This window comes from Alosa pseudoharengus, unplaced genomic scaffold, assembly GCF_046254945.1.
Source record: "Alosa pseudoharengus isolate Yale_2024_CS ecotype anadromous, Long Island Sound unplaced genomic scaffold, YU_APseudo_1.1 YU_APseudo_1.1_scf_6, whole genome shotgun sequence".
In the NCBI taxonomy this organism is placed as follows: Eukaryota; Metazoa; Chordata; class Actinopteri; order Clupeiformes; family Clupeidae; genus Alosa; species Alosa pseudoharengus.
In genome coordinates this window covers 38,311,033-38,323,139 of record NW_027468848.1, presented here as the reverse complement: position 1 = coordinate 38,323,139, position 12,107 = coordinate 38,311,033, and the positions used below count along the sequence as shown (strand labels likewise).

Genomic DNA, 12,107 nt, shown 5'->3' with positions numbered 1-12,107 from the left:
ACGTAAACGTTTTTCAACATTTGGTGTAGGCCTATTTCTGCTTAATTTCTGCTTCAATTTATGCAACACTATGGCCTGCATCGCTTCCGCGTCATTACAAATGCACGTCTTTGTGTTTCTCGCGTGTAATACAAGTATTTCCTGAAAACTTTGCGCAGCGATTTTGGGTTTGAATGAAGCTCTGGATGTCTAGCACATTGTGGAGCAGAGTACTAATGAGATTTGTCACTGTACTTGGAACTATCGTCTATTTTAATCAGTATCGTTGTTTGCCGCAATTAAAAAGTCTCAAGGGCCGGATTACATTATTATTTTGACTTACGTCGCGGGCCGGAATTGGGTGTTTGAGACCTCTGCATACTGGTTTTATTTCCTATAGGCCTGTAACTTTAAGAAGGTGAGGCGTGGCCCGGTAGGTACACCTATGTTTCCGGGAGCGCGTGCGAGAGTAAACAGGTATGGGAGAAAAATCTTATTCGGCTGGTTTTGTTGAAACCAAGCATCGCTAAAGCACAGTAACTACCAAAACAGATCGAAGTCAAACTATTGACATGAGTTTATCACTCCCTGACGTTTGTTCATTCGGAATTTAACATTTTACCTAGATCATCCAGTGGTGAAGTCTACGTGTAGAGATTCTCTAATGATCGCCGTGGGAGCTTTTGTTCTGTTTCTAAAGAGGACCAAACCAAGATAGCCTACGAATCCAACAATGATATTAGCTGTTATATTTTTATATTTTGCATCTTCGTGTCAAACAGGTAGGCCGAGATGTTACACTTTACGCTTTTTAAGCACGTTTTGAATTCAACTGGTCAAACCTTGAAATTATCTTTCGCTTTATCATTCATTAGGCCTATTAGATCACATTTAACTTAGTCATGACCTTGATTGCTGACGTTTAGCCTTCACCATACTCCATTTCTGTCTTTCGTTTCTGACTTTCTCTCTCTCTCTCCTCCCGAAAGTTTTATTTGTCAAAGGTGGTGCAGGTGTTGGGCGAGCACCTGCAAGTGTTTTTGGAGAACTGGGTCAGAATGTTACACTTCCTTGCCATGACCTGGCTGCCAACGTTACTCCAGCGCTGACACAGTGGTTTAAAGATGCTACCAATTTGATAAAACGTAACCACTCTTCAGAACTTAAACCTGTACCAGGCCACTTAACCATATTGGACAATGGGAGCCTGGTTATCGTTGGGTTAATGACTATTGATGACGGATTATATGAGTGTCAATGCTCGTCAAAGGACATAAGCAAGTTTCACAATCATACAGGGGTGATTCTGCAGATTGTCAGTAAGTTTCATATACATTCCCTCTGATAATATAGAATTGTATAATTCATATTAGGAGTGTTGCTTTACAAAAATGTATTGCTGAAAGAGCAGAAACTCTAACAGTAAACATATTTGACATGTCACACCTGTAATCCAATCTGAAACTGGTTCTTCTGGATTGTTTGTAGTTTTAACCCCTGGCAGTGTTGATTGTTCTCATTCCAAGAGCGCGTGTGAAACTAACTGAGATTGGGATGGGAGAAAACTGCTGATGACTTTGGGTTAACAGTTTAAACTGTAACCACATTGTGTCAAAATTGCTTCCTCTTTAATCTGTGATACGTTTGTATTTGTTTGCTGCATTTAATTTGATGTGAAAATGAATTGACAAATACAAATTTATTTACCAGAAGAACATTCAACAAACTTTTGACCAAGTATATAAAATGAATACCAAAATGTTGTATGAATAATTTATTCTAAGGAACTGTACAGGTTGTAATCTATCTATGCAGTAGGTATGCAAGGGTTGTGGTACATATTTAACTAGTGCATTGTTCATATGGTCAATACATTTCACAGTTTAACTGTTGTGCATTGTTGTCAATTCAGGCAGTCCAGATGATGTGACCCTGGATATCTCACCTGCACAAAAACTCCCAAATGGAACCCTGTATGTCCCAAACGGCACCACTGTTCATTTCAAGTGCACAACACCCTCCGTGTCCTACCCATCACAGACGTTATCTTGGATATTGGAATGGGCCAACTCAAGCAGGAGCACTTTAGTTTCTGGCAATGGGACTCTGGTACAGTTTGAGGACCTGAACATTTCGCCAACATATCAGGGAGAACACATGTGTTTAGTAGAGAATACGTTATCTAAGAAGAAAATGGGCAAGACTCTACAGCTGTTGGTGTATTGTAGGTGTTCATCTTTGTGTTTTCACTCTTCCTTACATGTCTGATTTTATAATCTTTTATAAAAGTTTAAGTTTTATATATTTAGATCACATTCACTGTAAACTACATGGCAAATGACCCATCCAGTGTTCTTTGTGTAACAAGTTTGGAAAGTTTATCAGTGTGTGTGTGTGTGTGTTTTCCCCATCTCTGTTTAAATCTATCTTTTTTTCTCCCTGCATAGATCCACCTGAACGTAACCCACAATGCAGTTGGAGAGAACAGAATGACTCCTCCATCATTGCTTTTATCTGCAGCTGGCCGGGTGGTTACCCTGCGCCCACCTTACAGTGGGAAGACTTGGCCTCAGGTGGGGGGGCAGTGTTCAACTCTGCAGATGACACGGTGGAGGTGACACTGAACAGGAGTCTACTGAGTGATTGTCAGGAACTTAAGTGCCAAGGGAAGCACGTTGTCATGAGTGATGGTGAAGAAAAGTTCTGCCACTTAACCCTGAGTAAGTCAAAAGGATGTCAAGGTTTCATCTTGTTTTCCATCATGTTATGAGAGACATAACATCTAATGTTTCACTTTCACTGTACTGTTTGTACATGGGCTTTTGTTACCTGTATGAAATAGCAGGGCTTAAAGTTTCAGCACTGTGCCTGAATGCATGTGCCGGTCGGCCGTTGAAAATAGATCACTATATATAACAGCTTTGGACATTTCTGATGACTTAAGGCTCTGTTTTATAACAGACAAGTAACATTAACACCAAATTCTCTCCCTTAAAATCATACGTTAATAATGAATATGCAGTGGCTGAAAGTCATTGAATATGTTGTTGCATTGATCCACATGAAATTAACCAGATTTGCTCTCATTTGCTTTAGGATTTGTTTTACATGCACTGCTAAGTTTTAATGTAGTTTTAAACTCTTACACATAATTATATGATTTCCCAGAGACTCCGTACCCTGAGGGCGAACCACTGGTAACGGTAGTGGAAGGAAGCAATGTGACACTGACCTGCACCGAGAAGCAGTCTGTCCCTCCTGCCAAAACCATATGGCAGAGAACTGTTGCACACCTGGATGTTAAGCCCAGCGCCAAGTATGTTATTTCTGACCTGGGGCCCACGTTTAGTCTAACCATAGTGAACATCACTAAAGAGGACGAGGGCACTTACTTCTGCAGGAGTGAGAATCCAGTGGCTGCCCGCGAGTTAGAGATCTACCTTACAGTCAAGTGTGAGTATACTCGGTGGGGCTAAATCTACATTTGAGCTGCAGATGTAAAGGGAGTCCCATGATATTATTTAGAAACAACCAATATGACTATGATGGTCACCTATGTGTTTTTTAAAGAAGTGTTCCATCTTGCATATGGAGAAAAAAACTGTTAAATACTGTTTTTGAAACAATAGTGTTGTAGGAAACATAATTATCGCCCCAGAAAGAATATTGTTATGCACTTTTAGTGTGCCGAGTATCTGAAGTGTCTGATGTAAACTTCACCATGACCACAGAAGTGATCTTTTGTTTTTATCTCTGTTTCTAAAACAGCATCAGTCTCCTACACGGGTGGGATTGTTGGCATGTTCTTATCTATTCTGATTCTCGGAGTTGGGATTTGCATCGGAATGGCTGCATACTCAAACCGCCACAGAATTTGCTTGGGTAGGAAACTTAAATGTTGCTGTTGCTTCTGCCAATGTCTAATGCTCGTCTGCCTCAAATAATCCAAGATTTTTACTCTTATACAGTTGTAATGAGATATAACAGTAAACGAGTCTGAAAAATATTAATACATATGTATGTAATGTAAATACCATACATTGAGGTAGTTTGGTAAATACCTAAACTTTATTGAGCTGACACATTCTAACACTGTAACACTTACAATGTTTTGTGTTTATATTTAACATTTATTTTATTCTCTCAATTCTAGGCTACCGGTTTGGGTGAGTACTTAACATACCACATATTTATTTGTTGTCATGGGAGGCATAACATAACAACATATCCAGGGGCGCAGAAGATATTTTGAAAGTGAGGGGGACCAAATTGTGAACACAAACCCATAGTGAGATCAGATTTCCAGATATAATCGGATCGCCACCTCTGGCCCACTTTCGACCATCATATTTTAAACTTGCCAGAATATTAAGATAATACCATTGATTGTTTTCAAACAATTGTTTTCACTACTTGGGCCAATGGTAGAATACTGGTCACTACTTGGGCCAATGGTAGAAAAAAGCAACATGGGATGTTGATATTTTATGAAGCCATGAATGAATCATCATGCCTGTGATCCAAACATAGACTACATGATCAAATAGCCTAGTTAGGCCTACTTAAATTGTCTGGTATAAACCAAATCAACTCTCCACTGTGTGTTTGCAGTTAATATTTATGCATTGTTAGAACTTAACAAGTGTTGGTTTAACAAGTTACCAGTCCAGAACACACAGAAAATTGCAACAGAAAGTTGCCTTTATAATCAACTATTTGTTCCAACAGCATTTAAACAAAGCATTTATAAAATTGAAGAAAAAAAAATTACATAAGAAGTAAAATAAAATACTGTTACTGTAGTGACTGTATCACATTATCCCAAGCTTCAAAGAGCTCCCCACGTCTGTGACAGGCAGATGTGACACCGCTAAATTCTCAGCTTGTTTATACCCCACACTGAACGCTAGGCCTATCACTCTGGGGTGTGGTAGCCTACTCTCTGGGATTTATGCACCAAGGTAACTGAAGTATCCAATTTGTGTCTTGAAATTATGTTTGAAATAAATGTCTTAGAACAAAAACGTTGATAGACTTGATAGGCTAGTGAAAACGAGTTGATAAGTATAGGCTAGTTGAGTTTGTTATCATAAACATAACAGCTAACGTCATGTTGAGCAGGAGAAGATGAGCACTAGGCTACCATAAATCCTCAAATTGATTGATTCTATTTATAGCAGGGCAAATAAAGGCAGGTTCCCATACAAGACGGGGTAACAATTGCCTAGGCTACCATACCAACAATTGCCATCAGTCCAGTAGAAGACATTGTTCGATTTAAGTCAATGAAATAACCTCTTCTTAATATTTTATTATATGTTGTATTGTATTGTAGGCTATTATGTTGGTTGGATTAATAGCCTATGGTTGGCAAAGAAAAGTCGTTTTCCTACCATGGGTCTCCAACACACGTTCTCAAGCTCATTCTCTTGCCGCCCCTTTCGAGCTTGCCAGAGGCTGAAGCCTATTAAACACAATTGTTGCGACTCAAGGCATTCCAGCCTACGAATTTTATTTTAAAGAAATTACTAAATCATGCATAATTAAACAATAACTCAATTTAGGCTATACTTGTCTACGCAAAAAGGTTTCCATTACAGCACAACCCCTATTCAATGAAGGGCTGTCTCGCAATAAACAGCAGTGGAAATCCCGACACTTTTTCAACTGCATGAAACTTAACAGTGAACCATCAAATATCTCCCAAATTTCAGTGCCCATCAGTCCCAACATTTAGCAATATAATCAAACAGTCCAAAAGTAAATTAAATCCCAAACCAAACCGAAAATGCTTTTGATAGCCTACCGGTATGCATGCCGCTCCAAACGAAATGCATGTCTAAATGCAGGTTAGACATATTTTAAAAAGCCTGCCTCGAATACCAGCCTGCCTCAAATAAAGATGATGATAAATGATTTATGCTAAGCAAGTAGCCTGGATTATTTTATGATTGTTAGTAGACAAACTGGCTTCAGATATCCAACAGAGTGAATATGAGATTGTGCAGTCTTACAGTAGGTAGATGGCTGTGGTTAGTGATGTGATGCTGTTAATGGGGAGTTTTACAGTTAGCGCAAATCCTATATGTTATTATTTATTTAGCGTACCTATAAGGCTTTTTTTTCCTTATCAAAAGTGAGGGGGACGACGGCTGTCTCTTCAGCACTGCGTGGGACATATCCCCCACGTCCCCCATGCCTCCTGCGCCCCTGAACATATCTATCCAGTGAAAAATGTAACTGTTTAGTTTTTGTTGAAAAGGGTGTCCGATGAATAACATAAAGATTAAGACAAGCTATGAAATATCCAGGTGCAGAAATTATTACATCCACACTGGCCAAGCAATTGTCTACAGACGGAAGGACGTACAGAATCATAGTCGGATTTAATGCAGTCTATGGACTTTTCAAGTAGCCTAGCTGTTCTGATTGTCCATTCCAATTTCTAATGTAAGGTTGTATAAGGACATTAATAGTGGTTAAACATCTGAAGTTTGTCCAATAACAGGGTTTATTCTACTGGCACCCCTTGCTGACCATTGTCCAAATAGCTGCAGTTCTACTTTATCAGTGCATGGTCCAGAATGTACATTAATAATAACTCAAATGTTCTGTGTAAGTTTTATGACAGAGGAGAGGAATGATGTACTGAATCTGGTGGATTCAGATGATGAAGAGATATTTCAGGATGCAGTGCCTCAGTTGCCAGTCTTGTCAAATGGACACTCCACAACACTAGTGGAGATTCATCGGATCCCATCCAGTAAGTCCTGACCACTTAAGTCCAGCTGGTATCCCACCATAATGAAATCATCATTTAGTAGGCTATATCATGTATTCTGAACTGCCCATCTCAGGGCAAAAACAATGGACAGTGTCTGTCAGTTGATTCATACATTGTAATGTAGACGTCACATTTCAGAACCAATGAGGGAACTGTGGTCGAAGGAAATCGGAAAAACACAATTAGTAGTACTAGTGCTGAAAGATAGTCAGAGGCTACAGTGCTGTCTCGGACTGCTATACTCATCAGCATGCTAAACAGTCTATCAAACCCTGTGCTACAGAGGGTTCAGGCTGAGCTAAGGACCTTCTTGTCCAGACCATCGTTGACAAACTGTCCATTGTTATATCGCCCAACAGCCTAAAGTAGTCAGTTCTGCTGTAGCTTACCACTTGAGTTGATCAGCTTCTATGGTGGCGATCACTAATCCTAGGCATTCATTGTGGCACCACCCTTACCTAAGACTACTCTGGTCAATAAGTACATAGAAAGGTTATGCGGATCAGAGCGTAACAATTTATTTGTCAGGTCCAACTTACTCATAACAACACATAGAAGTCCATATAAGATGAATACTGTGAAGTTTACAAAACAGGCTAAAGGAATACTTAATCAGAATGAATATACCCGGCTCAGAAGAGGACTACACACCAAAGTAGTGTGGGAGGATCTGGCTACAGAGTAACTCCTCGAACATTGTGCCAACTTCCCTTAAATAGGCTACCCAGTTTGTGATTGGTTACGTTGATAGGGATCACATGGTAAGTTGCTGATGAGACTGATACCATTGTTGTAGTGAGACCATTAGAGTGAATCAATCAACACATGACAATGTATACATTTGATTAGATTTCCTGTTCCTATAACTTCTCCTGTGGACATGTGACAAGCATATGACAGTAGGCCCACAATAGGTCCACACTTAGTAGCTGATCAAAAGTCCATATGATTGAAAGGATTATCATCAGCCTGGGAATTAGGATCCTTACAACACTGACTTGTTTTTAACTTACAGGTGATCATGAAGACCAAGAAAACACACAAGGATCTCAAGAAAACCGAGATGCTATTATTGTGGCAGAATAGAAGATTGAAGAGTTACATTATACATATTGTAAATATTTCCATGGACATTAATCCAATCTGAGGAGTTTGTGAATTGATTGCTATGGAACTTTAACCTTAATGTAGGCCTACTTTTTACATAAACTTTTCTTTTATGTAGACCTACGTTTTAATTATTTGAACAGCAGTAGCATATAGATGGGTGATATGAGTGTAGGGTGGAATCTCAGGAAGAAATGTTTTTGTAAAAAAAAACCCTAAAAAAAACATGTATTATGATGAAAAAATAGTCTAGCATTGAGTATCCTGTTGCCTATCTGATATCAAAATATGGCCTACGAATTAGACTTGTCTAAGATGAAGAGAAACTATTATAATTTGGCACCACAGGTGGTTTTAATAGTGTGTATGGGTGTTACGTAGTATTGAATGTTTGATATGTTTGAATGCATGTATATAATGATATATATATATTTTGTTTTGTAGTCAGTGTTACTATTAGGATTGCAGTAGTTTGTGGCATGGTAATTAAAGTTGTAGGCTATTAACAGCAGAGACTTTCTAATGAGGAGATACAGCACTCAAAAGATCTCCCGTAGAAATGTATGGGGTTAGTTCGTAATGCAAACAAGGCAGTCGTGTACACTTCTGCCCCTTCCGCCGCCAAAACTTGACATGTGAATACATCGTGCCAATCATGTATTGGAATCTCGCAGCTGGAGTGAGGTTGATGTGTCGTGATTCATGAAGCGCACACGCAGTTCTGCCTGAAATAGATGCCCGATAAGTGCCCAAAAAGCGTGACAATATGGCCGCCGAGTGGAGGGACTTGCCTAAAAGGACTATGTTAATAGTCTATGGGCCCCTACTTATATCAAGACAAATGAGTTGCTTCTTAAGGATTTACCAAGAATAAATAACCTATTCAGTAAGAATAACATATTGTTGAATGAATAAATAAATAAATGTACTTAAACCTAAAACCTAATAAATGTATAATGACACTTAAAGGAACCGTATGTAAGAAATGTATTTCAATTAATCATAAAATGGCCCTGATATGTCACTAGACATTAAGAAATCATGTTCATTTCAAATACTTATATCATTGACAACAGTAGTCCGGCCAGGATATTGTTATTTCAAAAGTGAAGTTGCAGCCCTCAACTGATGTTGATGTTGTGTTTTGTAATGTCATGTTGTGTTTTGGCCTGATGCGCCACCCTCTACCTATCTACTAATCACAAAGTCAGTAGTGTTTCGGCATCCGGGTTGGCAACTTCGAGTCAGGGGGGAGGGGGAGGGGATACACCGCTCTACAGTAATTTGAAAGTGATTGCAGTACCAGTTTTGGCCACAATCTTACATATGGTTCCTTTAATAGAGACACCAGAAACATGTGACAGGCTTCTCACATACAAACACAAAACACCTGCATCAGACACCTTCATAGTCTGACAATCACACGCAGTTTGGTGCTTGTGTTCATTATTTTGTTCATTAGAAAAAATGAAGAAAATAATATTTAAATTCTAAGTGTTTCTTTAATGTAGGCTATGGAATGTTATTCTTTGATGTAGCCTATCAGTAGGCTAAATTTCAAAAGAGAAAAGCACCATGGAGGAGAAACGAAACAAAGGCTTACTTCTAAATTGAGGTGTATTCCATCCAAATGCCAGTAGGCCTTGACTTGACTTGCCAGTACTTGAGGCAATTAACCTTAACTTACGATGACGGGGTAGCCTATGAAATCAAGTCTATTTCAAACAAATTTAAAAATGGCAACAATGCAGTGGGGTATACTATATGAATCTCGATTAGTGGGTTAGCAAGGTATGTTGCGCTCAAAGCCAGGGTATGAACATCAAGTAATGTTGCTTGCTTGTTTTCAGGATGCAGCAGCATGCTGGTGGCAGGGCAGGTCGAACCACTGGCTTGGCATGGTGAGGTACCTCTTGGCATGGCAACTTTGTCTGCAGGATTGCATCAGCATGGCTTAATCCTGTCCATGTGTTATGGAGGGGTCTGTTCACTGTGGCGTCTTGGAACAGTAATGCTGCATAGTGTGAACCATTAGTACCAGACAGTGATGATGTATCAGCAAAATCGGAGTTGTCCATGCCTGCCATAGTATAACCCTCCCTTGTAAAACTACTTGGTATGGGTGTCTCCTCATCTTCTGAGCATTTCACAGCATAACTAGCAAGAAGACTATGGGCAGATCTGATTGTCTGGTAGCTCGAACATGAACCAATCCTGTTGAAAGTTGTAAGAAGGCTCTTGCTGTGATCTCTTGCATAAATGGCATGACCAAGCATAATATGCAATGGTGTTGGCTTTGCTCCACTGTGAATGCTATACACAAGTATTTGGAAGAGACAGTGTAGTTGTGTACTCTTGTGATCTCTCACCCATTTCCCCTCCTTTTCTAGTAGAGACTGTTCTCTCAGTAGAGGCTCTTCTCCATGTGTGGGATGTTGCTGCTGTGGCTGTTCCTCTGCTAGCTGGCTGTCCTTATCCTCTCCCTCTGTGGAATATTGCTGCTGTGATAGCAGTTCCTCTGCTGCTGGCTGATTGTCCTCATCCTGTAGAGGCTGGAGAAGCTCCTCTAGGTCTCTAGCACTGCTTCTAAAGAGCTTGTGCTTGGGGACCTTGAACAGAGCTGCTACGTAAGAAGAGGTGCTGGTATCATTGATGCTTTTAAGTCAGTACTGTCACACAAGCTGTCTTGCAGACCAAAATCAACGTCCAGGAGCACTTCTCTCAACTTGGTGCCTGCATGCCTCTCTCATTATGTCCTGATTCTTCAGCTTGATGGCCAAGTCAGTAGCGTTAATATCAGATGAGAAAAAAATGTCAGATTCACTCATCCTACTGTTGGGAGCGATTGTGACCAATTCTCTATAGTGATCAAGGATCAGCTTTTTCATATCACGGGTCTGGAAGGTACTTGTAAGCACCTCGCCTTCTTCCAACAGGCTCAACGCAAACTCCACATATCACAAGTGCAAAACTCTCCCTTCGCCAAAAGCTTGTTAATATATAAAAAGTGCACAAGCAAACAGCACTTGCTTAATGTTGGTAATGGCTAGTTTCTTTAGTACTTTGGCTTTGATGCCACGTTCATATTTTGCATGTAGTTCTGGCGACAGAGATTGTGGCAAAATAAATCTGCTGATATGACTGATTTAATAAAGCTATCTTCATCGTCCCTCAGTCGATCTGCAATTCGTGTGAAAACTACATCTTGGTTATGCTTTGCTGCAGCAATGAGTTTCTTCGCACTATCATACTCACAAATTCTGTACTTGTCACAACATTTTTTGTGTTCCATATCCACAGTGTTCTTGCATCCTTGTCAGAACTTGGAGGTGCACAAGGTGTAACACTTCTTCGTAAGGTTGTTGTGAATTTAACACTTGTAGAAGCCTCATCTTCTGTCACACACCTTAGATTCTTCAATTTTGTCTGCTCAATAGATGTCAGTTTACGAGAATAGGTGTATGACTTGTAGCATTTGTTGGTATTATGGTAAACAAACATGCTATCATTATCCACATCATCCCCCATCAGAGTTTTGATACGATTTGTAATCACATCATCACAGATTTTAACAGCTTGTTTGATTCTCTCACATCCTGTCTTTTCACTTGTTACAGGCAATTTATTATCTTCTTGACAGATGATGCATAACATTTGATTAAGATTGTCCTGACTTGCCATTGAAGCAACCAAATTCAAGTAATGCACTGTTGATCAATTGGTGCAATGCCCAATAGTGAGATGAAAACTTTAGGAACCTTGTAAATCTTTTGATACTACTCCTGGTAAAATGCAAGAAAAGTTAAACCTTGTCCTCTTATTTTCTGTGAACTCTTATATATATATAAATCCACAGGATGAGCACAACACATCACATGTATCCCCTCCCTCTAGCCCACACACACATGCATACACATCAGACACAAGGCAAAAAGTATACAGTATTTGTATATATATTTGTCCTTGCCATGTGTACTCTGTAGCGTCGCCCTATATGGGGAGCAGCTCAAATTCAGAATGGAGGGGGTGTGTGTCATCATCTAGTATGTTCATGGTTTTTCTGTGCACTGCAGTGCTGTATAGATTATCTGGTGTTTTTTGAGGTCGCCCTATGATTTTCCCTGCCATTTCAACAATTCTGGACAGCTTGTTCTTTTTGTGTAAAGTCAAGTGACCATACCAGACAGAAATGTTATAGGTATGCTCTCCACTAAACTGACATATATCCTCTCAAGAA

General features: G+C 39.7%; 1 protein-coding gene across 6 annotated transcripts; it reads left to right on the top strand.

Annotated features, from left to right (window-relative positions):
• Positions 1-412: 412 nt before the first annotated feature.
• vsig10 (V-set and immunoglobulin domain containing 10) lies at positions 413-11,040 on the top strand. Of its 6 annotated transcripts, XR_012983731.1 has the most exons (11): positions 413-761; positions 969-1,298; positions 1,892-2,203; positions 2,427-2,699; positions 3,148-3,432; positions 3,748-3,861; positions 4,133-4,145; positions 6,600-6,742; positions 7,779-7,877; positions 9,721-9,771; positions 10,261-11,040. XR_012983731.1 is itself a non-coding variant. In XM_076271217.1 (10 exons), exons 1-9 carry the CDS (start codon positions 713-715, stop codon positions 7,847-7,849), a joined length of 1,590 nt encoding a protein of 529 aa, XP_076127332.1. In that variant the 5' UTR covers positions 413-712; the 3' UTR covers positions 7,850-7,877; positions 10,261-11,040. The 6 variants fall into 6 exon arrangements, 4 of the variants coding, with proteins under 4 accessions (XP_076127332.1, XP_076127331.1, XP_076127329.1 ...); XR_012983730.1 differs by having other exon boundaries at positions 7,779-9,771; XM_076271217.1 differs by lacking the exon at positions 9,721-9,771.
• The last annotated feature ends 1,067 nt before the right edge of the window (positions 11,041-12,107 follow it).